At 43.5% G+C, this 27,990-nt stretch overlaps 1 protein-coding gene across 1 annotated transcript; it reads left to right on the top strand.

The window, feature by feature from the left end:
* Nucleotides 1-1,049: 1,049 nt before the first annotated feature.
* On the top strand, nucleotides 1,050-27,990 carry MGST2 (microsomal glutathione S-transferase 2). The gene is made up of 5 exons (XM_043603948.1): nucleotides 1,050-1,203; nucleotides 6,673-6,772; nucleotides 23,491-23,561; nucleotides 27,128-27,209; nucleotides 27,697-27,990. The coding sequence occupies exons 1-5, from the start codon at nucleotides 1,146-1,148 to the stop codon at nucleotides 27,824-27,826; spliced, it is 441 nt and encodes a 146-aa protein (XP_043459883.1). The 5' UTR covers nucleotides 1,050-1,145; the 3' UTR covers nucleotides 27,827-27,990.

Below are 27,990 nucleotides of genomic sequence, written 5' to 3'. Positions count from 1 at the left end.
TTTTTAAAAAAATGTTTATTTATTTTTGAGAGAGAGACAGAGAGACAGAGAGAAAGAGCATCCGTGAGTGAGCAGGGGAGGGACAGAGAGAGAGGGAGAGGGAGAGAGAGAATCCGAAGCAGTCTCTAAGCTGTCAGCACAGAACCCGGAGTGGGTCTCGAACCCACTAACTGTGAGATCATGACCTGAGCAGAAGTCAGATGCTTAACCGACTGAGGCGCCCCTGAAGCTGCATCTTTACGGGGCAAAAGGGTTGTGTTGACAGCGTGGAGGGGCTATGATAATGGGTTCTGCAGAGAAGCCTTCAGCCATGGAGGGACCCGCACTCTACCTGGGTGGTGTGGGGCATTGCTCTGACTGACGTGATGACCATTGTGCTGTGTTTCTGATAGAAGTCAGCTTAAAACTTGCCCCACTTCTTCTGCCAAGGGCCCTCTTCCTCCTCAGAAGGAGGAACTTAGTTTATTCTTTTTTTTTAATTTATGGTCACCATGCCCGTGGGAGAGTCAAGGTGATCGTGGGAGGCAGCATGATAACAGGAGGTAGGGCAACACTTGGAATCTGCTGGACTTGGGTACAAATCCAAGTTCTGTCCTTTATTGGGGAATAAGATTAGAATCCATTTAAATGAACATTACATCTCAGTGGGATTAAGTAAATGCTCCCATCTCTTTTCCTGCAGGCTGTGAACAAGATCTCAGCAAGGCCTTGGAGCTGGGCAAAGAGACTCAAGGGTCCAGAGTCTGGAAGGGTCCAGAGTTGGAAGAGGGGCAGGGGAAATTGTTTTCCAACTGGCTGAGAAGATGGGTCTGTCTGCAGGTGCAGCTTCTGGAGGGCTAGTCCCTCGGGCTGAGCCGCAGCCCCCACACTGCACGGGAGGAGACAGACTTAGAGCCAGCTCGGAAGCTGCTCCCCTGCCAGATAAAGATCTGTGACTGGCAGCTCCAGATCGACCCGGCCTTCCCGATTCCTGTTCCAGGGCAAAGGTCACTCAGCCATTTGAATCGTCCTTTTTTTTTTTTTTTCTTCCTCTCCAGCTTTGTTTACCTTATAAGGAAGGTCAACATTACCAAGTCGAAAGTGCCTGTTATCTTCCCCTCGGTTTCAACAAATCCTTCCCTGAGCCAGAACAGTCGGTGTGAAAGATGGCTGGGCATTCAATCTTGCTGGCCGCTGTCTCAGTCTTGTCCGCCTGTCAACAAAGTAAGTCTCGGGCAGCCGTGTGTGCGTGTGTGGCAGAGGGAGGGAGGTCCAGATTTTGAGTTTAATACTTACTTGCTGGTGCCCATGAGTGTGTGAGTGCCCGCTCCACTCTGGGTCATCAGCGCCTCCATCCCTGGGAACAGATCTGGAACATTCCAAGGATTAGTTCTCCCAAAGGGGACGTGGTAGGCTTTCTGAGCCCAGCGATTCTGCATTGTTTGTGGTTCCCACCCCCAGCCCAGTTCAAATGAGGGTAGAAGCCACTAGCTATTAATGTGGAATGTGCCAAAGGAAACATTGTACCTGCTTGTAAACCATGGCTGCCATTTCTTAAACACTGATCTTTTAATTAATGTTTTCTTAAATAAACTGCCTATGGCAGGTACGATAATCAGGTCTAAAAAAATCTGCAGAAACACGAGCTTCAGGTTAAGTGACGAATCTAACTTTTTTTTTTTTTAATTTTTTTTTTTCTTTTCTCAACGTTTTATTTATTTTTGAGACAGAGAGAGACAGAGCATGAATGGGGGAGGGGCAGAGAGAGAGGGGGACACAGAATCGGAAACAGGCTCCAGGCTCTGAGCCATCAGCCCAGAGCCTGTTGCGGGGCTCAAACTCACGGACTGCGAGATCGTGACCTGGCTGAAGTCGGACGCTTAACCGACTGCGCCACCCAGGCACCCGTGACGAATCTAACTTTTAAAGCACCGTCCCACTAGGATTATTCCATATCTCGACTGCCTGGTTATGTAAAGGGCATTTGCTCCACGGGGGTCACATTTGCTCGGTTCTTATCATCTTATCCATGATCACCAACTTCACATGCTAAATGGGGAAAAGAGTCTGGGCACGGCTGAGCAAGACTCGGAACCAACCATGCATACTTCTTTATTTTTCCAAGTGCGCTCCTACCAGGAAGGGGGCAGAGCTGAGGACTGCTCAGGGTGCATGGGATAAAGTCCAGGCCCGCATGCACACTTCATGTCTTGCCTAACCGGTCTGTTTTATGAGTTTATGAAACTGTTCTACCATAGGATATGCATTTTGTGGTTGGATTCACAGTGTTTTCCGGAGTAGTGGGGTAGAGCAGGATTTTTATTGCCAACTAAAGCAACACTTAGGTCTCAAGTGCCCCTGTGCTGACCCCATGGTTCACATACCACTACATGTGAGCACTGCCGACCCCATGTGTGCCCTCATTCTGGTGCTGTGGGGAGCCCGGGAACAGGTCCACGGATGCCCCAGACAGAGCCTCTGTCAGCCTCACAGAGAGGTTTCTGTTTGCTGGTGGGTGCAGGGCTCCGCGAGAACTGTGGCCAGAGGTTAGGTGGGGGTGGGGAGAGGAGAGGAGACTGGGACAGTGGTGGCTGGTGGTGTTAGAAAGCAGAATTGAACTGAGTAAAATGTCAAGATCTTATTGGTTTATGGGGTGCCTGGGTGGCTCTGTCTGTTAAGCCTTCGAGTTCGGCTCAGGTCATGATCTTGAGGTCCGTGAGTTTGAGCCTCGCGTCGGGTGGGGTGCTGACAGCTCAGAGCCTGCTTGGGATTCTGTGTCTCCTTCTTTCTCTGCCCCTCCCTCCCTCACATTCTGTCTCTCTGTCTCTCTCTCTCTCTCAAAAATCAATGAAGATTAAAAAAAATTTTGAAGATCTTATTGGCTTTATCCAATGAGTCCTGAATCAGGCAGCATCCCATCTAGCAGGTAGAAAGGCGCTCTGGAGAGCTGTGCAAAGTGAAAGACTTTTACAGGCAGAAGGGGGCAGAACAGGAAGTTGCTAGTTTGTGATTATTTGTGGCAAAGGTCGTCTTCTTTTAGGGAATGGCAGGAGTCGGTCAGGCAGATTGCCTCTGTGGCGCTAACCACGTAATTCCAGATTGGCTGGTTTAAGATTCCACTTTTGGGAGAGGTTGAAACCGTAATTAAGTGAGGTGTTATGTCTAGGATTGGTGATGTTAGCATAGATGACTCCATTTTGAGCCTGTTGTCTCTTTTTTTAACAGTGATAGACAGGGAACATTTACTGGTTGGGTGGGGGAGAGAGAAAGAAGGAAAGAAAGAAAGAAAGAAAGAAAGAAAGAAAGAAAGAAAGAAAGAAAGAAAAGACATAACTGTTTGGTTGGCATTAAGAACCAGAATTTGCTGCTTCTACAGAAGTCTGGTGTTTATGGAGAGGGGGCCCCACATACCGTGGTAGAAGCAGGTTGAGTTTTGAAGACAGACAATCCCACATCTGTCCAGTTCAGACACTTAACAAGCTGGGTGCGCCTGGCCAGGATATTCTGTCCTTCAGTGTCCTCATCAAAGAAGGCTAAGCAGGGGTGCCTGGGTGGTTCAGTTAGTTGACTGTCTGACTTTGGCTCAGGTCATGGTCTCGTGGTTTGTGGGTTCAGGCCCCATGTTGGGCTTTGCACCGACAGCACAGAATCTGCTTGGGATTCTGTGTCTCCCTCTCTCTCTGCCCCTCCCTTGCTAGTGCTTCCTCTCTCTAAACACACACACACACACACACACACACACACACACACAAACAAACAAACATTAAAAAAAGGAGGGTCGAACAGGACACTGGGTGAGAAGTGCCCACCAGCATCCTTGGCCTGGGGTTGGCACTCAGCATGACTAGTCCCCATCATCGCCGCTTCCCCACAGAAGGAAGCTGCTGCTGGACTGAGAGGCAGCCACACGATGGCTCTGTGTCTGCACAGAGCCTGACATGGGGCGTGAACTCATGAACCACGAGATCATGACCTGAGCCAAAGTCAGATGCTTGACTGGCTGAGCCACCTAGGCACCCCTCAGGTAGTTTTAAAGTGATGTTAGGAGGGGAAAGAAAATTGATGCACTCCAGAAAAGGTAAAAGAGCCTTTCTGTCCTCATCCCGTTATCTCCGGGGTAGCCATGGTCTCTCTAAGGCCCCTGACCTGAAAGAACAGGGAGGGGCTTCTCCTCCTTGGGATTGTGCTGGCCCAACTGAATTCTTCTGCCTGCAGCTGCGGGTGGGCTGGTTGGGGAGCATCCAAACAGCTCTGCCCCCGACTGAAGCTCTTTCCTCACATTTGCTGCCTTTACAGACAGGTGCAACCAGGTGCTATGAATAGCCTTGAGGGAGACAGCCCTTCCTAAGCTTTCGCATAGTCACAGCTTCATCTCGAAGCTCTGGGTTCTTGCACCATCGCCAATGTGTAAATCAAGGAGTGCACATCTTTCATGGTTCCCTTCTTACAGCTGGAAGCAAGAAGCCTTACCGAGTGTTTTCTCCAAGGCTGTGGAACAACTTAGAAACAGTGGGAGCAGCGGGGTGCAGATCGGCAAGGGCCTGCAGATTTTCTCGGCTGCAGTCAGATCTCCTTTCTGGCTCCAGGCGGACCCTTGAGTTATTGGCCCCTCTGGATTTATGCTGCCTTGAGAGGATTTAGCCCGGGGTTGGAAACAGTGCCCAGTCCCACATTTTCAGTTTCTTCACTGTGCTCTCTCAGGCTTCAGGGATGCCACTGCAGTTTGAATGAGAGACTCTAGTCCTAAGTATTTACACCCTTTTAGACATTCAGCTACAGCTTTTAGATCCTGGGCAACAGTTTACTCATAGCAGAGAGGAATTCAGGGGAAGGGAATAGTCCCGCTCTGTGAGGCCTTACTAACCCAGGCTCGCTATTTACTGACTTGTCAGAGGGGAGATCATATTGTTTCTCTGGAGGAAACGCATCACATCTGATACTGTCACACAAGCTAAAAACCTGGTGTGGAAAAGGAAACTGGTATTGAAACATTAGCAAGTAGGAAAGGGACATGGAGGTATTAAAATCAGTGAGACCAGAAGAGCGTTGGAGGGACCTGGAAAGGAACTGTGGCTGGAAGACATCATCCGAAGGGAACTAATAGGCCCCAGAGCTAATCATGGTGTAAAAGGAGGGTGAGAAGGACAGGAGGTGAGAATAACTGACCAAGGAGGAAGTGTGGGTCCAAAAGTGAATGAGGTTTACGGGATTGACCGTCAGATGTAAGTGACTCCAGCACAGGGTTGGATGATCTAATGCAACAGCTGTGGCCAGTGAAGGACAACAAAGTCATGATCATTTTATAGTAGCGAAACTGAGTCACACAGGAAGCCATCACCCCCCAAAGTTTTCTTGTGACCCTCCCTCCTGCCTCTCATCATGTCCAGGCAGCCACTGATCCGTTTTAGGTCACTGCGGATTCATTTGCATTTTTGAGAATTTTATGTAAATGAAACTGTACAGTAACATTCTCTTCTGATCTTGCTGCTTTCATCCAACATAATTAGTGTGAAGTTCATCCATGTTGTTTCATGTATCAATAGTTAATTCTTTTTTTTTTAAGTTTATTCATTCATTTTGAGAGACAGAGACAGAGTGAGTAGGTGAGTGGGGGAAGGGCAGAGAGAGGGAAAGAGAATCCCAAGCAGGCTCTGCACTGTCAGCCCAGAGACCTACGTGGGTCTCAAACTCATAAGCCGTGAGCTCGTGACCTGAGCTGAAACCAAGAGTCAGACGCTTAACCGACTGAGCCACCGAGGCGCCCCAACAGTTCATTCCTTTTTACTCTCTTACAGTATTTCTCTTATATAGATATGGCACATATAGCACAATTTGTTTATCCATTAGTTTGTTGATCAACATTTGTGTTAGGGTTCTCCAGAGAAGCAGAAACAATACAGCAGATGCGCACGCACACACACACACACACACACACACTCACTCACTCACACAGAGGCATTTATTTTTAAAAATTGATTCATGCCACTGCAGGGGCTGGAGGCTCTGAAATTTGCAGGGTGGGCTGGAAGGCTGGAAATTCCAGCAAGAGTCGTTGTTGCAGTATTGAGTCTCAAGGCAGGGTGGAGGCAGAATTCTTTTTCCTTTGGGTAATGTCCATCTGTTCTCTTCAGGCCTTCAACTGATTGGATTAGGCCCACCACACCAAGGAGTGGCTTTACTCAGAGTCTACTGATGTAAATGTTCATCATATTCAAAAAAATATCTTCACAGAACAATCTAGATTGGTGTTTGACCAAACAGCTGGGCACCATGGCCTAGGCTATTTGACACAAAATTAACCATCACAGAGTTGTTCCTAATTTTTGGCTATTATGAATAAAGATGCTATGAATATTTGTGTACAAGTCTTTGTATGGACATATAATTTAATTTTTCTTGGCGAAATCACTAGGAGTGGGGTGACTGGCTATACAATCTATGTATGTCTAAGTAAAAAATCCCTTCCAAATGGTTTCCGAAAGTGATTATACCATTTTACATTCCTGCCAGAGTCTTTGAGAATTCTAGTTGCTCTTATAGCCTCACCTGTCTTTTTTAATTGATATGGTCTGGCTTTTGAATTTTAAACATCTTGATACGTATGCAGTGGTATCTAATTATGGTTTGAATTTGTGTTTTTCTAATGAATAGTGATGTGCCACATTTTAATTGTTAATTCCTCTATACTTGCAGGTTATTTTGCTTTGCATGTAGGAAAGGCAAGATTAAAATACAAAGTTACAGCTCCAGCAGTCTCTGGGTCACCAGAGTTTGAGAGAATATTTCGTGCACAGTAAGTAATGCTCCCTCTACCCTTCAGTGGTCACATATAGACAATTCTGATCAGGGGAAAGATGTGCAGAGAAGATATCTCATTGTAACAAACCAGTCTTCACAGCCATGCCCCTTCTCATGATGCTCAAAGCTTGAAGTATTTAGTACATGGAGCCTTTATCCACCTATGTTATGAATTCAGAGGATGCATTTACAGAAAAGGCAGGGATCTTAAGAATGACTGGTATACACCTTTAAGGATGGCAGTTTGGTTAAAGAGCCCCTCCAGTACCCTTAGAATTCAATAGCCTCAAGCTGGATTAGCTATGACATCCATCTTCTATCTTAATTTTTCCTTTCTCCTTGAAACAGAGGTGGGTCATTATCATCCTCTGCCCATGAACCATTTCCTGAAATCCAAAGCGTGTAAGAATGAGAAAGCTTCCCATTTCATACATACTTGTAGTGATTTTGATCATCTTGTCTTTTCAGATCTCTACAGAATGTTCTGCAGCAGCCACACCATGAGTTTGGTTGCTGCAGATGCTAGGGCTCCCTTTTTATTTCATCCCCCAGATACGTGCTTTTAGAAACATTGCACACGTCACCATTTATATATCATTCTATTCTTTTGTTAACACTGTGGGATTTTTCATCTATGTCATGAGTGACGCAGGCCTATAATTTTCCTTTCTTATATGATGTTTGTCCCATTTTGATATCAAGATTATACTAGTCTCATGCAATGAGTTAGAGAATTATTCTCTCAGAGAATTTTAATAAGATTGGAAGAGTGTGTTCCTTCCAAGTTCTTAGAATTTGCCTATAAAATGATCTGAACCTGGTGTTTGCCTTGTGGAAAAATGTTAAACTATGGAATTTTATTTCTTTAATGATAAGTGGGTTATTCAGCTTTTTATACATCTTGAATCACTCTGGGCAAGTCATGGTCCTTGAGCTGACAGCATTGTTCTCTTGTCCATCTCTGCTTCAACAGGGGTTGCACAGACTACTCTTTAGGCTTGAGCATTGGGATGAATACTACTGTTGGTAGAAGAGATAGTTTTTTTTTTTTTTTTTACCGTTTATGTATTTTTGAGACAGAGAGAGACAGAGCATGAACAGGGGAGGGGCAGAGAGAGAGGGAGACACAGAATCCAAAACAGGCTCCAGGCTCTGAGCCGTCAGCACAGAGCCCGACGCGGGGCTCGAACCCATGGACCGTGAGATCATGACCTGAGCCGAAGTCGGACGCCCAACCGACCAAGCCACCCAGGCGCCCCAGAAGAGATAGTTTTAAGAGATGCATAGACATAGATTTTTTTCAACAAAATTTTATTGTGGTAAGAACATGTAACATGAGCTATATACCTTCTTAAAAAATTTAAATGTATAAAACATTGCTGTTACTAGAGATACAGTGTTTTACAGCATATCTCCAGAGCTTGATCTCTTACTTGACTAAAACTTTATGCCCAAGATATGATTTTCAGTAACAGTGAACAACATGATGAGAAAGTCATGTCCATTTCAATTGTCTTTGAATCTTTTTTTTTTTTTTAATTTTTTTTTAACGTTTATTTATTTTTGAGACAGAGAGAGACAGAGCATGAACGGGGGAGGGTCAGAGAGAGAGGGAGACACAGAATCTGAAACAGGCTCCAGGCTCTGAGCAGTCAGCACAGAGCCCGACGCGGGGCTCGAACTCACATACAGCAAGATCGTGACCTGAGCCGAATTTGGACGCTTAACCGACTGAGCCACCCAGGCGCCCAATTGTCTTTGAATCTTTATGATTATGTCAAGTGGAAAATATTGGTTTGGTCCCAGTATGTCCCAATTCTAATATTTATTTTTATCAGAGTAATGCATGTATGTGGTCTGAAAATCAAGTGAGATTACGTGCCCGAAAGCAACAGATAACTCTCCTTACTTCCAATATAGCCTTAGAGACAACCATTGGCACCCTTGTGACTAGCACTTTTGACATTTACTTCCAAATTTCTAAACACTATGCTTTCACTGCTACTTATTGATTCACAATTTTTAGACATTATCAATCAGCTTCCTTTTTTTTAAAAAAAATTTTTTTTAAATGTTTATTTTTGAGAGACAGCGCAAGTGGGGGAGGGGAGAAGAGAGGGAGACACAGAATCTGAAGCAGCCTCCAGGCTCTGAGCTGTCAGCACAGAGCCCGATGTGGGGCTTGAACTCACGAACCATGAGATCATGACCTGAGCCAAAGTTGGACACTTAACCGATTGAGCCACCCAGGCGCCCCATTCAGCTTCCTTTTATGGAAGAAAGAATTTCATGTTTCTCCACTTCCTCTTTTCCTTACGTCTGCCCTCCAGTACATCACTTTGTTGAGTTAAACCAATAGCCAATGTTTATATTATTCTAATTATAAGTAATGTTCAAAGCTGAGTCCAATAATATGCTATGATTTCATCTCCTTGTGAATTTTTTGTTTTACCTGGGATTAGTGACTGCTTCATTGTTTATTTGTTTGCTTAGTTTCATCCTCAAATCTTTAACAGAACTGAAAGTCTCTTCTTAATACATTCAAATACATTAATCTAGTAATGCCATTTGTTTTTGGTTTTTTTTTTTTTTTTTGGATTATCTCTGTTAGAGTCCTTTTTTTTTTTTTTTTTTTTTTGAGTCCTCAATCTTTCTGCTCCCATCTGGAGGTCGCTCTTTAAACGTGCTACCTGCTGTCATTGTGGGGCTTTTTGTCATCATCCTTAGGAATTTCCCTTATATTTTCTTGATTTGGATCGCCTGTTTCCTGGATCTTCTATTTTCCTATTTATTGGTTTTCTCTCATCTTGGTGGAACATACCTTACAGACGTTTTCTGAGAGAGGGTGAATAGTTGGTCAAATTTTGAGACTTTTCACTTCTAAATATGCCTTTATTCTACCTCATTGTTGATTGATGGCTTGGTTAGGCATATATTTCTATGTTAAAAATCCTTACCGTCAGAATTTTGAAAATGTTCCTCTTTTATTTTCTAATTTCCACTGATATTGTTGTGATGTTCTGTGCTATGCTGATTCTTGATTTTTTGTTTGGAAACTGCAAGCTTTAGGATCTTCCTAAATCCCAGTGTCCTAAGATGGTATGGTTCTGTGCTTGCTTGGAGGCATTTGTCTTCACTATGCTAAACCTTAGATGAGACTTTTTCATGGCTTGAAAACTCATGTCTTTCTGTTCTGGAATTTTCTAAAAATATTTTTACCCTGAATTTCCTCTTCATTTTCTCTGTTCTTTTATTCTTAAAATCTGCATTAGTTGTATGTTGATCCTCGGATTGGTCATCCAGTTTTCTTTTATCTTCGGTTTTTCATCTTCTTGGGTTTTTGTTCTTTCTGGGAAATTTCTTGAACTTCTGTTTACTGATCTTTTGTGTATTTTATGTATGTATGTATGTATGTATGTATGTATTTAAATCCAAGTTAGTTAATATACAGTGTAATAATAATTTTAGCAATAGAATTTAGTGATTCATCACTTACATATAACACCCAGTGCTCATCCCAACAAGTGTCCTCCTAAATGCCCCTCACCACTTAAGCCCTTCCCCACCCAATACCCCGCCAGCAGCCCTCAGTTTGTTCTCTGTATTTAAGAGTCTCATGGTTTGGTTCTCTCTGTTTTTGTATTATTTTTGCTTCTCTTCCCTTATGTTCATCTGTTTTGTATCTTAAATTCCTATGGTATTTGTGTTTCTCTGACTGACTTATTTTGCTTAGCATAATACACTCTAGTACCATCCACATTGTTGCAAATGGCCAAATTTCATCCTTTTTGATTGCCAAGTAATACTCCATTGTATATATATATATATATATATATATATATATATACCACATCTTCTTTATCTATTCATCAATCGATGGACATTTGGGCTCTTTCCATACTTTGGCTATTGTCGATAGTGCTGCTATAAACATTGGGGTGCATGTGCCCCTTTGAAACAGCACACCTGTATCTCATGGATAAATACCTAGTAGTGCAATTGCTGGGTCATAGGGTAGTTCTATTTTTAATTTTTTGAGGAACCTCCAGACTGTTTTCCAGAGTGGCTGCATCAGCTCACATTCCCACTAGCAGTGCAAAAGGGTTCCCCTTTCTCCGCATCCTCGCCAGCATCTGTTGTTGCCTGAGTTTGTTGGTGTTAGCCATTCTGACAGGTATGAGGTGGTATCTCATTGCGGTTTTGATCTGTATTTCCCTGATGATGAGTGATGTTGAGCATTTTTTCATGTGTCTGTTAACCATCTGAATGTCTTCTTTGGAGAAGTGTCTATTCATGTCTTTGCCCATTTCTTCACTGGATTTTTGTCTTTTGGGTGTTGAGTTTGATAAGTTCTTTATAGGTTTTGGATAGTAACCCTTTATCTGATATGTCATTTACAAATATCTTCTCTCATTCCATTGGTTTGCCTTTTAGTTTTGCTGATTGTTTCCTGTGCAGAGGTTTTTTTTGTTTTTGTTTTTGTTTTTTTTTTTTGTTTTGTTTTGTTTTTTAATCTTGATGAGCTCCCAATAGTTCATTTTTCCTTTTGTTTCCTTTGCCTCTGGAGACATGTCAAGTAAGAAACTGCTGTGGCCAAGGTCTAAAAGGTTGTTGCCTGTTTTCTCCTCTAGGATTTTGATGGCTTCTTTTCATCCATTTTGAGTTTATTTTTGTGTATGGTGTAAGAAAGTGGTCTGGGTTCATTCTTCTGCAGGTCACTGTTCAGTTTCCCCAACACCATTTGCTGAAGAGACTGTCATGTTTCCACTGGATATTCTTTCCTGCTTTGTCAAAGATCAGTTGGCCATATGTTTGTGGGCAGATTTCTGGGTTCTCTGTTCTGTTCTATTGATCTATGTGTCTGTTTTTGTGCCAGTACCATACTGTCTTGATGATGACAGCTTTGTAATACAGCTTGAAGTCTGGGATTGTGATGCCTCCAACTTTGGTTTACTTTTTCAGGATTTCTTTGGCTATTTGGGGTCTTTTCTGGTTCCATATAAATTTTAGGATTATTTTTTCTAGCTCTGTGAAGAATGCTGGTGTTATTTTGATAGGGATTGCATTGAATATGTAGATTGCTTTGGGTAGTGTTGACATTTTAATAATACTTGTTCTTTCAATCCACGAGCATGGAATGCTTTCCTATTTTGTGTGTGTGTGTCTTCTTCGATTTCTTTCATAAGCTTTCTCTGCTTTTCAGTATATAGATTTTTCACCTCTTTGGTTAGGTTTATTCCTAGGTATTTTATAGTTTTTGGTGCAATTGAAAATGAGATCAATTCCTTGATTTCTCTTTCTGCTGCTTCATTATTGGTGTATAGAAAGGCAACTGATTTCTGTACATTGGTTTTATATCCTGCGACTTTGCTGAACTCATATATCAGTTCTAGCAGTTTTTTGGTGGAGTCTTGGGTTTTCCACATAGAGTATCATGTCATCTGGGAAGAGTGAAAGTTTGACTTCCTCCTTGCCAACTTGGATGCCTTTTATTTCTTTGTGTTGTCTGATTGGTTACTGATCTTTTAAAAGTTTCAGATGTCAATTTCAATTTCTAATAATTAATTTTATTCTTTCATTGTTCTTTAGTTGCTGCTGCTATTAAATCATCCCTTTTTTGTTTTATGGAGGCAATTTATTCTCTTATATCAGAGAACTTTAATAATAATATATATTTTTAAATGTTTATTTTTTTTAATTTTTATTTATTTATTTTTTTTTTAATTTTTTTTTTAACTTTTTTTTAAATTTATTTTTGGGACAGAGAGAGACAGAGCATGAACGGGGGAGGGGCAGAGAGAGAGGGAGACACAGAATCGGAAGCAGGCTCCAGGCTCTGAGCCATCAGCCCAGAGCCTGACGCGGGGCTCCAGCTCACCGACCGGGACTGTGAGATCGTGACCTGGCTGAAGTCGGATGCTCAACCGACTGCGCCACCCAGGCGCCCCTAAATGTTTATTTATTTTTGAGAGAGCAGAGACAGAATGCAAATGGGCTAGGGGCAGAGAGAGAGGGAGACACAGAATCCGAAGCAGGCCCCAGGCTCTGAGCTGTCAGCACAGAGCCCGACACGGGGCTTGAACTCCTGAGCGGCTCAATAATAATATATTTTTTAATTCCATGTATCGTTTCTGCTTTTTTTTTTCTTTTTGAAAAAAATTTTTTGGGGCACCTGGGTGGCTCAGTCAGTGAAGCATCCGACTTTGGCTCAGATCATGATCTAATGGTTTGTGGGTTCAGGCTCCGCTTCAGGCTCTGCGCTGACAGCTCAGAGTCTGGAGCCTGCTTCGGAATCTGTGCCTCCCTCTCTCTCCCTCTGCCCCTCCCCCACTCACAGTCTGTCCCTCCCTCTCAAAAATGAATAAATGTTAAAAAAAAAGTTAAAAAATTTTTTTTAATGTTTATTTATTTTTGAGAGGGAGAGAGAGAGAGAGAGACAGAGCATGAGTGGGGAAGGGGCAGAGAGAGAGAGGGAGACATAGAATCTGAAGTAGGCTCCACGGTGTGACGTGGGGTTCAAACCCATGAACTGCAAGATCATGACCTGAGTCGAAGTCAGATGCTTAACCGACTGAGCCACCCAGGTGCCCCATCATTTCTGTTTTTTTCTAAGTTCCTTAATATTTGTCTATTTTGTCCTTTGCATTTCAATTTTATTTATTATTTGCCCATTTAATATTTATTGAGCACCTCTATATATCTGGCATTGTGTGATATATCCAGTAGCTTGGGATGTATCAATGAAAAAAATAGATAAAGATCCTTGTCTGTTGAAGTTTACCTCATAGCCAGAAAAGACAGAAAATAAACCATAAGCAGGTAATATTATAAGAAAATAATATATTACGCAAGAGGTGGTAAGTGTTAAGAAAGAAAAGAAAAAGGAAAACACAGAGGGGTGGGTTGCTGGGAGGTGAGTCGGGGGTAGGTTGCTGTTTAGGGTGGTCGGTGTAGACCCCACTAAGGTAGCACTTGAGCAACAGCTTACACAGCAGGTAAGGGGGTTAGCCACATGAACACGCAGAGAAAACATTCTTTTTTTTTTTTTTTTTAATTTTTCTTAACGTTTATTTATTTTTGAGACAGAGAGAGACAGCATGAACAGGGGAGGAGCAGAGAGAGAGGGAGACACAGAATCCGAAACAGGCTCCAGGCTCTGAGCAGTCAGCACAGAGCCCGACGCGGGGCGCGAACTCACGGACCATGAGATCATGACCTGAGCCGAAGTCGGACGCCGAACCGACCAAGGCACCCAGGCGCCCCGCAGAGAAAACATACTTGAGGCAGAAGGAATGACCAGTGCGAAGACCCTAAGTGGAAATGTGCCTGGTGGGTTAGCAACGAAGTTAGTGTGGTTGAGAGAAGGAGCTGACAGAAAGTGGTAGGAGGGAATGTCAGAAAGGTAGTAGATGGACCATGTAGGGCCCTAAAGGCCATTATAAGGCCTTTGGCTTTTCTCGGAGTGAAATGGAAAGTCATTATGAAGTGTTGAGCAGAGGAATAACATGATTTTATATTTTATTTTATTTTTAAAGTTTTTATTTATTTATTTTGACAGAGAGAGAGAGAGAGAGAGAGAGAATGAGCAGAGGAGGGGCAGAAAGAGGGGGACAGAGGATCCAAAGCAGGCTCTATGCTGACATCCGAGAGCCCGATGCAGGGCTCGAGCTCATGAACCACGAGATCATGACCTGAGTCGAAGTCAGGCACTTAATTGACTAAGCCACCCAGGCACCCATGATCTTATACTTTAAAAGGATCCCTTGGTCTGCTTTGCTGAGAATAGTCTCTATGAAGGCATTGGTAGAAGCAGCAAATTCAGTTAGGAAGCTAACTTGAACCAGGGATGTAGCAGTAGAGATGGTGAGAAATGGTCAGATTCTGGATACGTTTTGAGGGTAGAGCCAAGGGAATTTCCTGACATAATAAATATGGCATGTGAGAAGCATCAAGAATGACCTTGGATTTTTGTTTTGAGCATCCTGGGAGAGATGAGAGAGACAACAGAGAGACAAGGCAGTGGGAGAAGCAGTTCTGGGGGGAAGACCGGGAGGTTCCTTTTGACATGTTGTGTCTGAGATGTGACTTATGCTACAGCTAAGGAGAGACTGTAAGCATTGTCATCGACTAAGCTACTCAGATCATTTGTTCTTGCATCATAAACTGCCTCGTACATAGTTTACACATCTAAGTGGAGAGAAGCAGGGACGTGGGTATAAAAATCTGCATTTCAGCATAGAGATTGGAACCGGAAGTATAAATTCAAGAGTTATTGGCCATTGGCACACAAAGATGATTTACAGCCATGAGATTGGAAGAATTTTTTTTTAATTTTTTTAGAAGAAATCTTAAGGGAGTGGGTGTAGACAAAGGAGAAGGGAGAGAAGAGGAGCAAGGACTGAACCAGCCTTAGAGGTCAAGAAGACAAGGGTCCAGCAAAGAGATCTGAGCAAAGGAGACCTTAGAAGCTTTACTCAAATATCAAGTGATCCTCGGTTGGCTATCTGTGCAAATTTAGTAAAGAGCATCAGAAAATGATGGGACTCTGTGTGCATGGGTGGGGCTCAGTAGAGTGGGCAGCTCACTAAAGGGTGATCGATCGGCAGCAGCTTCCTTTTGTAGAGTCCCCAAAGTCAGTATCTGTAGGTTATCTTTCTGGGACCATTTGGTTTCTCTAGGGAAAACCCGTAAGCCCCCTGTGGGGGCAGGCAAAGATGGGATGAGGGAGGAAGATGGGTAAATAGGTCTCACTTCTAGAAACCTGAAAGTGTGGTGGGTGAACAAAGGAAGGTTCTTCCACTATGTAGTATGTAGGTTCGCGTGGCTTTCAGTACAAGATTTTATCCTCACTCCCCCCCCCCCCCCATTGTTCCTAGACCTCCCACGAGATTCTCTGGTTCTGGTTCTCTAGACGATAGACCTCCCATCTCCTGTGATGGGGTAGTAGGGGTGGGGATCAGAGGTGGAAGGGAGCTAAAGCACTCCTTATTATAGTCTGTCCACCAGTTCTTCTGTTTTAGCTTGGACTCACGGGTACCTGGTGCCCCCAGTTCCTGAGTGTCCTGGGTTCTGGGATAAGAGGTGCATTAGTCTTCCTTGGACCTTCCTTGTGCAGGTGCTTAGGCTTCATCTGTCTGTGCTCTGTCAGCTCAGCTGCTGTTCCCTTGAGTGCCGTCCTTATTCAGAAATTGACTAACGTCTCTCTTCCACTGTTGTGTCTACTCCCATTCTCCTTGTTCTCGACTTTGTATCTATTTTTTTTTTCCTTTCCTGGCATGTTAGTGAGGTTTCAGGAGGGAGAAGAAATAAACATGGGTTCAATCTGTCACATTTAGCAGGGAGTATGTATTCTCAACACCTCCGGACCATCCATTCTCCTGTTCGACAGAGGGAGGGTCTCATGCTCAGAGCCTTCAGCAATCAACAGCATCTAATGAGAACTTGGCAAATTTTGTTCTCATGGGATTTATTTTTATACTTATTCTTTATTTCGAAAGTGATATTCTTTTTCTACTCATAAAATTGCATTCTCCCTAATTTAAGGGAAAAAATAGTTGATTTATAGAAAGATAGTAAGTGGTATACGGAGATGTTAAAATGTTGACAGTGATATATGAATGCTTGAAGTTAGGGAGACACTGTTCTATTTATAAAAATCATCACAGGAGGAAATTCCACATTTTCCCACTTTGTCTTCTGTCATCTGAGAACATTCTGTTGGGGAGTGTTGGGCTTCCAGCACTCGAAATCCTCGGGCCGCTTCTGGTTCTGTTTGTTCTTACACTTTCCACAAATTTGATTTCTTTCAAGTTATTGCTTTCTCCCTTCTCTTCTATCGCTGGACACCATTTCCAAATATTTCTCTTAAATGTCTGTTTATCAAAAAGCATACAAACCGAATTTCCTTGTTAGAAGTGTTTTGTTTGTTCTGTTTGATTAATCGTGGCAGAATGAAGAGGGGTTAAAAAATAATAGCCAATAATTGGGGCAGAGGGAGTGAATTTGGAGTCATAAAATACCTTCAAGAGCACAGTAGTAACTGTCCTAGGTTTCTCTGAAGAGTAAGTGGGGATGGGCCTACTCACTTCCGTGAATTTCTTCTTAGATGTTCCATAGCACCAGCCCAAGTTCTTGCCTTAGGTTCTAAGGTTTAGGTAAATCAGGTCAAACCAGATTAAATTCATTGCTAGTAAAGCCATTTTGATTTTATCTGAGGTAGTTAGGACAGGATCCCCCGGGATAACCAGGTCATTCCAAAGCCTATTTGGCTATAGGGTAGGCTTCCTCGAGCTCTGCAAATCCCTAAGAGAAAATGTACTTTCTTTTCTGGCTCTTCTGGACCAAAGCATTGAGTCCTTCAGCCTCCTTTGAACATCTTATGACCTTGGCTATACCAGAAATGCTGTCTTTTCCTCTCCTCTTTTTTCTTGCTGCTTTTCCCTAAGTATGGCCAAGAAGCCTGGTGTTAGGGCTAATCCTGTCCCTAAGTGGGACCTGACGTCTTATAACAATCACTTCCAGGCCCCTCTCACCACCCCAGAAGTACCTATTTCCTGTCTCAACATCACCTCAGGTTGGATATTCATTCACCAAGCAGAGATGATGATTCTGGAGCCCAGTTTACCCATGTTACCAGTCCCAGGTAACTTTAGAGTTAGAGTCCCCCATCCACTCCCACTTTCCTTCCTACCATGAGGGCCTTAGAGACGACTTTTTCTAGAGTTTTGCAGTCTTTTGCCAGAATACACTTTTAAACTTGTGAACAAAGCAACTATAGTTTCAACCAGGGCCAGTCCTTCTTGTTATTGCTAAGCTTAGAAAATTCTATCTGGTCTAATTTGAGTACCTTGATCCCTTTAGATTGAAGGCTTTTATAAATCTCAAAAGTAGATCCAAGTAATACCTTGATCTTGTGGCAATTTAAGTACATTCCCTCCGATTCTATTCTCACCAGAAGAGACGAATAGCTGCTAATGACCCCACTCTTTTTCATACAGTTGGGGATCATTATCTTCATTATCTTTCATCTTCTATATTTTGAGGCTAGGTAGTAATAACTCTTCAGCTTCTTCCCCCAAATGATGAAAAAATTTGGGTTGTTCTCTTTAGACTAAAATTTTTCATGTTATTTCTAAACCTGAAGCCTAGGCGTATATGCAGTGTCCCAACAATGGTTTCATTAGTGCTGGGTAAGATAGAAGGAAATCCTCTCACTTCGTTCTTTTAATGCATCCTTATTTGCTTAACATTGAACTACTCATTTCCTGTTCCAGAATTAGCCTGCCACAAGTAAACCCAATCATCCTGAATCTGAGTACTCTTCAGAAACATTTCCCTCTTCTTACTCTACTATAGCTGTAAATTTTGTTGCTGTCGTTATTGTTGCTTTTCCACTTACTTTTTTTTTTAAAAATTTTTTTTTTCAACGTTTATTTATTTTTGGGACAGAGAGACACAGAGCATGAACGGGGGAGGGTCAGAGAGAGACGGACACACAGAATCGGAAACAGGCTCCAGGCTCTGAGCCATCAGCCCAGAGCCCGACGCGGGGCTCGAACTCCCGGACCGGGAGATCGTGACCTGGCTGAAGTCGGACGCTTAACCGACTGCGCCACCCAGGCGCCCCTCCACTTACTTTTTATAGTCATTTCAAATCCAAATCCTGAACACTTGAAATTAAAACTAGCGGCTCTAGCTTATGTCTAAAAACTTTGGAGAAAGGAAAATTCACAAAAAAATTTTTTTCAGGTGTTCTGTAACACTGGGATTATAGTAATGTGAGTCACCTACTTTTGTAATAGGTTAGTACAACAACAAATAAGTCAAATAAAAAACGGTAAACACATCTCCATTTTTCTTACAAGTGCACCCATCTTAGATATTAGCTGAATGCATAAGATGTATTTATCCACTGAATTAGAAAGGGCTAGGGGTCCCCAAGGCCAGAGAACAACTCTAAATGATGAGTTCTTCATCCTTCTCCACAAACTGCCTGTATTCGTCAGTTTGGGCTGCTGTAACAAAATAACACAGACTGGGTGGCTTAAACAACACACATTTGTTTTCTCACACTTCTGGAGGCTGGGCGATCATGACCTTGATCTAAGATCAAGGTTCCCGCTGCTTGGATTTCTGCTGAGAGCTCTCTTCTCTGGGCTCACAGATGGCTGCCTTCTTGCTGTGTCCTCACTTGTCCTTTCCTTGGTGTGTGCATGCAAGCACAGAGAAGGGGCTGGGCAGAGTGAGTCTGGTGGGTGTCAAGAGGTCTCTGGTGTCTCTTCTCATAAGGACACCAATCCCATTAAATCAGGGTCCCCCACTTCTGACCTCATTCTAGCCTGAATTACTTCCTTACTCCACATACAGCCACACTGGAGATTAGACCTTCATCATATGAATTTTGAGGGACACAAACATTCATGCCACCACCAAATAGCACTGCACACAAGCTGGGTGAGCCTCCGGAAGCGGGGGGATGAGGAGCGGCAGGAATTTGGATGAGCTGCAAGCCTCACTCCCTCATCGGTTCATCCCTTTGCTTATCAGCGGCACCACTGAAGTGGTGGTTAGAGTCTTGCCCTCCTGCTATTCGTGGCAAATGTCCTCTGGTGTTCCCGCACAAGGGTTGCTTGACAAGGAGCAATTTAGATAGTTATGAATCTATATAGAAAGATTAACTTCAGCACCTTTCATCCCCGAGCCTTTTCTGAGCATATTAACCTGTTGCTCTGACCCTCGGCCAGTGTAATAATTGAAAAGACTTTGCAGGGTCAAAAGGCAGCAGACCGGGGCTGGGTCATCTGTTAATAGTGCGAGCTGCTCGTGGCAGTGTGCAGCCTGCTGCTTCAGAATGAGTCACCCAAACAGAAGGAGAAAGAAAAATGAGCAAACAAAAACTTGAAAGAGAAGAAGCTCCTACGAAGTCTCCTTTAAGTTGCCTCGTCTGTTTTTATTTTTTGAAAGATGTACCATTAGAAACGTACTATAGCTAATTAGGTTTTTCCCTTCAGCGCATGGTTCAGATTTTCTATGAACAAGATTGCTATACGCTGTGTCCTGTTGTGCGTTTAAATCTCATAGCAGAGATATTCACAAGTGTTTTAGGTCAGAGGTCTCCCAGATGACATGTACATGCTGAGGGAGAACTAAGTCATCCGCTGTGAGCACGAGGAAATTTTGGAGCTTCTATTTATATTTGCTCTTAGAGTCTCATTCTTGAATTTCTGTTTTGTGTGGGTTTTATAGTGTATGTGATATATTTTTCCAGCTGATTGTGTTTGCCGTGCTAAATGGATCAACCCCATAATCCCAGTGGTTTAACACAAGGGAAGTTTGTGTTTTGTCCACGAAGTGTCCTATGTGGGTGCTCCTGGTTGAGTGGCCTTCCCCATGGTCATTGAGAGGCCTACGCTCTGTCCATCTAAGGGGTCTGTCCCCATCCATGTCCTGAGAGTTCTCTCCACTCAGCCGGGTGTGGGGGAAGGGATCTGGGCGCACCAGCTTCTTAATCATTTGGCTCAGAAGTGACACATTTCGCCTTCTCTTTCCATTGGCAAGAGATAGCCCCACCCAAATCCAGGAAGGCCGGGCAGCTACCGTATGGCACCAACTTCACATCATCTTTGTTGTAAAGCAGGCCATTTCCGTTTTTTGTGGGGTTATGCAACCATGAGCACTATACAATCAAAAACATTTGTAGACTAGCATTTTAGGAACTGCTAGATTTGGCTGTCGGGCCAACGTTTGATTCTTCTTTCCAAAATGAGCTGAATTTAGCGGCACACGTACTGACTAAGACAGGGTCCAACGGCACTTAGTTTGGTACCGCCCTCGCTACTGCCAGCCCTCGGGTCCAAGTGGGACCCCGCGGTGGCCACATGTCCTGAGCTCCGGGATCCCTTGGAGATGGGGATGATCCATGAGGGGTTCCAGCAGCTTGAACTATTCGATCTCCATAGGCTCCTTCAGGTCATTCTTCATTGTGACTAGATCTTTTCAGTTTGCCTGGGGCTTTCTTGGTTTTAGCACTCAAAGTTCTGTGTCCCAGGGAACCTCAGTTCTAGGCAGACCAGTACAGTTTATCTGGGACTATCTTGGTTATAAAGTTCAAAGTCCCACGTTCTCAAAATCTGCTCAATCTAGGGCAAACTAGGATGATTCGTCCCCCTACTGTCTTTCTAGCTGCCTCTTTCTGTTATTGCCCCTGGGTAGAATTCGAGGCACATGGTGACTCCTGTCTATAACAATAATAATAATTCTCCCTAATAATTTTATGGGAAATTTAGATGTCAAAAGAGCACAGGACTACTGAGCAAAGAGGGGTCTAACCAGGGAATGAGTAGATAGACTCGTTTCCCTCAGTGTGGACATGCAGGAAAGGGGACAGTCTATCAGTGGTCACAATCAGCTTATACCCTCTCTTCCCACATAAAGGGAAATGGACACAGCTGCTGCCAGCTCTTTTCTGTCCCATTTGGAGATTTTCCCTGAGGATCTCCTATAGAAAGAGGACAGAATATATCTGCCTTCATGTCCAGAAGAGACCAGAAATTATTCTCATTTTGGTCTTCTTGTCAATGTAACTGTGAGTAGTCACTGATAGGATTGTCAAGAACAGATTTTCAGAGGTTGGTCCCCTTGAGTTAAACAGTGTTTGTGGACAACTCACTGTGAACAGCTATCTTGGGACATATCCAGGCGTGAACCATTTAACTGAGGTGGCAGAAAGACATGGTCACATGCTGGAGGAGGGTGGAAGGGGTCATAATGAGCAGGTAGAATGGGATGCAAGGTATTTCAAGGCCAAGTAATACCTGGTCTTCTCAGCAGGCAGCTGCAGAGAAGACCATCCGCAAATAGCAGGGCCCCAGAGCTAGCCATCGGAGAATTATTTTCAATCTGTTAGATGCTATTAAGAAATGAACAAAGCCTCATTTCAGAGGGACTAGGGCTTAAGGCAGGCCATCAAACGAGGGGCCAGGGGAAAAGTAGAATGAGCACAACTAAGACCTGAGGTCAGGGCAAGACCAACAGTGACGGACTGCTTATAGGGGACAAAGGGACTCTTTTTGGGTGCTGAGCTGCCCAGGCTCTGCCCTCAGGGAGCATAAATGCAGTTAACATTTACACCTGTGCCTGAATCTCAATGGCTTCTAATCACCCCTGCTCACCTAGGACCTCAGCACCCCTCCCCCTATCTTCTGGGATACTCCTTTCTCCCATCTTCTGGGTTACTTCCGGGAGCCCCAAGGGGATGTGCACAGGCACGCAGCCCCTGCTGGTAGGCACTTTAAGGGAGGGATTGTGCCACTGTCCTGCTAGAGTCCTACCCCGAATCCTGTGGATGCAAGCCCCATTAGCTTTCAGAGCTAAGTGTTTTGGGGACCCAGCCCTCAAGTGGAAGTCTTAAAAAGTTGGAGTGTTCTAGGTCCTCCGGGAGAAGCTAGGAGTTGAGGACTCCCACCTGGTGATACAGTGCTGTGCTGGGGATGGGGTTTATGGCGAGAGTGTGTCTCCCTCTTTCCTACCTATTTCAGTGTGGGCATTTTCTCTTTGCCTGCACTGAAGGAGTCACAGCTGGTTTCGGGATTTCTTTCAGAGGGAATTGCTCTGTGTGTGGCTGTGCGATCAGCGTATCCGTGGGAGGAGGGAAGTTCAGGAGCCACCTATGTCGCCATCTTGGTAGCAAAAGCAAAACAAAACAATTTTTTTTTTTTAATTTGGGGGGAAAAAAAAAAGAGCCACTCATGGTGACCTCGAATAGAAGATGCAGATCTTCAAGAACTGGTATCAACTATTTCTAGGTCAATTGCCTCATAACCTTAAATCCTCAAGCTTTAAGGAACACTGTGGTATCATTTCTAATTCTGTCTAATTATGCTGCTTCCATCAGGATCAACTCAAGACCTCATTACGAATTATATTAAAGCTCTTTCTGGTTGTGATATTGTCAGCAAGGAGCACAGTCAACCTAACTAAGATCACTTGGGGGCGTAGCACGGGAAGCATGAATATAATTCATCTCCTTTCCCTTTGCTAGGTACAGATGAATTATAGTTCCCAGAGAACTATTCCTTTTCGCTTAAAATAGTATCAAAATTTCCATCCACCTCTTCTATGAATAGAGGCAATTTGAATTGATGTTGGGACGGAACTTGGAATCTGGCGATGACATAGTCCGTTTGATTCTCTGCAAGGCATCAGTCAGCTTGTGCTCTCAGGTCTTAGTTTGTTCCTCTGTAAAATGGGAGTGAAAAATACTTACTCATAGACTTCAGGAGATTTTACAGGAATTATTTAAAACCATTTTTTAACTGCTGAGTAACTCAATCGAAAGGCAATGAATGTGTAGGAATTTGGGGAAGAAATTTGGTTTACATAAATTGTGTTATTTTCTGGGTTCTGTAGATAGGATACAGAATGAATTTTAGCCTTAGAATCAGGACCATCTCAAGGTCTGTCTTTTGGAAAAGAGGTATAATTCATTCCTACTACTGGTGGTTTACCTGTAGGAGAGTGATTCTTGGCCCTGGTCTAAGATTTAAACAATCTTTGAGTCTTACCTTGGAAGATTCATTTTACATGAAAAGACATGTATGTAATTCTTACGTATTTTTATAATAAGAGATTAGACATTTACCTTCAGATGGAAGCTTAATGCTTTGGTGTTTAGTTTTCTCATAATGTAACCCATGTCTTTATTTTTTCCTGCAGACAAAACTGTGTGGAGTTTTACCCCATATTTCTGATTACATTGTGGATGGCTGGATGGTATTTCAATCAAGGTAATTTTAGAATACAGTCAACTCTGATCTAATGATGACTGTGGTTCTTAGAACCATTAAGGAGCAGACATGTAACCATAGATCTTCTGATCCTAGAAATTGTTTTAAACAAAATAAGCCATGTCTATGTGCATCAGAGAGCACTTGTTCTAAAAATAAGTTAATTTTGGGGGTGCCTGGGTGCCTCAGTCAGTTAAGCGTCCGACTTCAGCTCCGATCATGATATCGTAGTTCGTGGGTTTGAGCCCCGCGTCGGGCTCTGTGCTGACAGGTCAGAGCCTGGAGCCTGCTTCAGATTCTGTGTCTCCCTCTCTCTCTGCCCCTCCCCCGCTCACACTATGTTTCTCTTTCTCTCTCAAAACTAAACATTAAAAAAAATAAAAAAAAATAAAGATAAATTAATTTTGGCTTCATGTCAATTTAATTCAGTAATTAAAAAAAAAAAACAACTTGAAACAAACTGCTGGGCACTCCCAGATGAAAATGACATGAGTTTGTCTTCAAATCTGATTCCTTAATTCTAGTTTAGCTGCGACAATTCACCCTAATCATTATAGCTATTATTTATTGAGCACTTACTATGTGCCAGAAACTGTTTTAAATTAAAAAAAAAATAATGTATTTTTATTTTATTTTATTTTTTGAGAGAGAGAGTGGGGAGGGGCAGAGGGAGAGGTAGAGAGAGAAAATCTTAGCAGGCTCCATGCCCAGTGTGGAGCCTGATGCGGGGCTTGATCTCACGACCCTGAGATCATCAGGACATGAGCCGAAATCAAGAGTCAGATGCTTAACCGACTGAGCTCTTCAGGCGCCCGTGTTTTAAATTTTTATACGTATCCTACTTTATAGACGAGGAAACCGAATCACAGATAATTTGTCCAACTTAACATTTATCAATGTAGGAGAACACTGGACTTCAAGTACAGGCAGGGTCTATAAGTATTCCGATAACCTTTTCTTAAGTTCACAAGGATGTGCTCCTGTATGTAGCAACTCTACAGACATCTACTTTCTGTCTGGCTGCAGATATCCCTGGAGAGCTGAAGGCTTAACCCAAACTCTGCCTGTTTCTTTAATGGGGTCAAGTATCACCAGCTACCTTAGTTGGAGAAACCCAATCTCTTTTGCTTTCTCGTTGCCTCATTTGGATCTGACAGTTGATTGCTAAGATTTCCCATAAACCCAAATCCAGTTGCTTTCAGAGGCAACCCCATCACTGTCTTCTTGTACTTTTTACTGTCAACTGAGGAACTTCAGATAAAATGTCCTCTAGAGGAAGACTTCTTAACTTTATCCCAACTCACATTTTTTCCCCCAAGGGCATGAATGAAGGGGTTGTTCCTTGTCAGGTAAGACTGCATTAACAACTAATAGGAAAAGTGCCTTTGATAAGGGGACTCAGTCTCTGCTATTTGACCCTTTGGATTTCACTGTAATGGGCTGAATGAGGCCTCCTGTCAGACAAGGGTTTTCCGCCGTAATTTTCTTTTCCTTCTCTCTCATGAAAAGTTAAGTTGCCTATTAATTGCCCTGAATAGTCCTCATTGGCTTTGTGCGAGTTAAGTCATTAGATGGGGAGGTTAACTGTAGCCCACTCAGGATCTCTCCACTTCCTCCCTCGCATGCCGGGTGGCCCTACCCCCTCTCTTCTCAGCTCTTTGCTCGGCCCTGTCTCTCCTTCTCACCCGCAGGCCCCACGCACACGTCCTCCCTTCAGGGAGGCCTTCCCTGACCCCTTTCTAAAGGTGGCTCCGCTGTCCTCCCCTCCACCTCCCCGCCACGGTCCCATCCATCCCACTTCATTTCCTTCTCCATGCTTTCAAGTCTGTGATGTTCTTCTCATTTTTCTCATGGTTGTCTGTCTTTGCTGGTAAACTCTATAAAGGTAGGAAGCTTGTATCCATTTCACTGCTCACCCTGATCCTTAGAATAATACCTGGTATAGAGTAGAAACTAAAGAAAATGTTTGTGACCTAATAAAATAAGGAATTTCATTTTATCCAGGATATCAGAGCCTCACAGATAGACTCCAAGTGTGCAAGAGGGCCCTGGCTATTTGCATCTATTGGGTGCTGAGGAAGAGAGAGAGGGTCCCTGAATGGAAGATATTGGTGTTTTCTGTTAGACCAGATGGCAGATCATGCCGCACTTTACGTTTCTTTTAGGTAAAATTTGTATACTGTATGGTGAAATGCACAAACCATACATGTACCATTCAATGAGTTTTAACAAGTGTATACCCATCAAGATGCAGGACATGACCACCCAGAAAGTTTTCTTATGCCCTTCCTCGTCAGGTGCTCTCAGAGGCAGACGCTGTTCTGGTCTTTTTCATCACAGTGTAGTTTTGCCCATTCTAGAACTTTACATAGCTGGAATCATACAGCGTGACCTCTTGTGCAGCGCTTCATTCACTCAGCAAAATGTTGAGACTCACCATGTTGCTGCAAGTATCTGTGTCTTTTCATTGCTGAGTGGTATTCTGTAGTATGATTATCTCCATTTGGTTATCCATTCTACTGGTGGTAGGTTTCTGGGCTCTTTCCAAATCTAGGCTCTTATGAATAAAGCTGCAATGAACCTTCTGTACAAGTCTTTTTATGGAAAAGTGCTTTCATTTCTTTTGGGTAAATACATAGGGATGGAATTGCTGGGTGAAAAGTATATTTAGCTTCATAAGTAACTACCAGACCTTTTCCCAACGTGGCTGTACTCCCACCAAGGGTGTACGAGGATTCCAACATCACTGACGTTTTGTGTTGGTGTGTTTAAATTTTAGCCATCCTAGTGGGTATGTGGTGGTGTCATCTAATAGGGTTTTTTTGGGTTTGTTTTTAATTTAAAAAAAAAAAAATTTTTTTAACGTTTATTTATTTTTGAGACAGAGAGAGACAGAGCATGAAGGGGCGAGGGGCAGAGAGAGAGGGAGACACAGAATCGGAAACAGGCTCCAGGCTCTGAGCCGTCAGCCCAGAGCCCGACGCGGGGCTCGAACTCCCGGACCGCGAGATCGTGACCTGGCTGAAGTCGGACGCTTAACCGACTGCGCCACCCAGGCGCCCCTGTTTTTAATTTTTTTAATATTTATTTATTTTTGAGAGAGATAGAGCATGAGCAGGGGAGGGGCAGAGAGAGAGGGAGACACAGAATCCGAAGCAGGCGCCAGGCTCCGAGCTGTCAGCACAGAGCCTGACGCGGGGCTCGAACTTCCGAACCATGAAATCATGATCTGAGCCGAAGTCAGACGCTTCACTGACTAAGCCACCAAGGTGCCCCTCTAATTGTGGTTTTAAGATGCAGCTTGCTGATATTGAATGATGTTGAATACTGAAACAACTCTCATGTGCTTATTGGTACATTTGTTTATCTTCCTGTATGAATTGTCCATTCAAATATTTTGCCCATTAAAAAAAATTAATTTGTTTTCCTTTCATGATTGAATTGCCAGAGATCTGTATATATTTTGGACACGTACAAAGTTTGTAAGTTTTTTTTCCCTCAGTTTTCATATTGCACTTTGAGACCCTGCCATCATATCCTGTATCTTCTCTATTTTTTCTCTATAGTTTTTGCTACCTGTCTGGGTCTTGTGTACATATATGCCCGTCACCAGTATTTCTGGGGATATTCAGAAGCAGCTAAAAAAAGGTAAGGAGAACGTAAGGATTGGGTGTTCAGGCAAAAGTGGCAGGATGGAGTCTGAATTAGCTTCCCGCTCCTGGGAATAGTAGCAGCCCTGAGGGTTGTGTTTGCAAAAGTCATCTGCGTTGCCCGAGGCCATTCTCTCCAGGCCCTGCCCTACTGGGTGTGAGGCAGGAACATCAAGTACAAACTGCGCCCTGAACGGGCACTTCTGGCCGCCACACTTTAAATCCTTGCAAAAATTGTGCGCTATCTCCAAAAAGTTGCAAAGGAAATAATTCGTCCCGGTCTTGATAATCCTTTGAATGTTCAAAGGAGCCAATTAATCTCTGTGCCTAGGCATCCCCCTTGAATTCATGTGATGAATCAAAATTTTCAAACGGCAAAGACAGGGAAGTCCTGGGCGGTGTCCACGTGGAGCTGCCTGCTTCAGGACGCCTCCCTTCATCCCTGCAGCTGCTGATCACCTCTCTGCCTCACGTCCACCCTGCAGGATCACCGGGTTCCGGCTGAGTCTGGCGATTCTGGCCTTGCTGACAGTCCTGGGCACCCTGGGGATTGCAAACAGCTTTCTGGATGAATACATGGACCTCAATGTCGCCAAGAAACTGAGACGCTTCTAACGTCCCCCCCTCCCTTTGCCCAAATGCTAGCAGAAGCTGTTTCCACCCTGAAGGTTATATGGAGTCAATCAATTTTTAAAAACAAAAGTCTTTCTTTTGTTTTTCTTGAAATGGCTTTGTAGGACCATACCTGTTAGAGAATACATTCCTGTTTAAGAAGTGAA

This window comes from Prionailurus bengalensis, chromosome B1 (genome assembly GCF_016509475.1).
Source record: "Prionailurus bengalensis isolate Pbe53 chromosome B1, Fcat_Pben_1.1_paternal_pri, whole genome shotgun sequence".
In the NCBI taxonomy this organism is placed as follows: domain Eukaryota; kingdom Metazoa; phylum Chordata; class Mammalia; order Carnivora; family Felidae; genus Prionailurus; species Prionailurus bengalensis.
The sequence above is the reverse complement of the archived record's forward strand: the minus strand, read 5'-3'. Positions and strand labels throughout refer to the sequence as shown.

What these genes read in the sequence shown, in the direction of transcription:
- MGST2 (XM_043603948.1), top strand. Translation starts at nt 1,146, where the DNA reads ATGGCTGGGCATTCAATCTTGCTGGCCGCTGTCTCAGTCTTGTCCGCC. An exon ending in CTTGTCCGCCTGTCAACAAA is followed by an intron (nt 1,204 to 6,672) that starts GTAAGTCTCGGG and finishes CTATACTTGCAG; the next exon opens with GTTATTTTGCTTTGCATGTA. An exon ending in TCAGAAGCAGCTAAAAAAAG is followed by an intron (nt 27,210 to 27,696) that starts GTAAGGAGAACG and finishes TCCACCCTGCAG; the next exon opens with GATCACCGGGTTCCGGCTGA.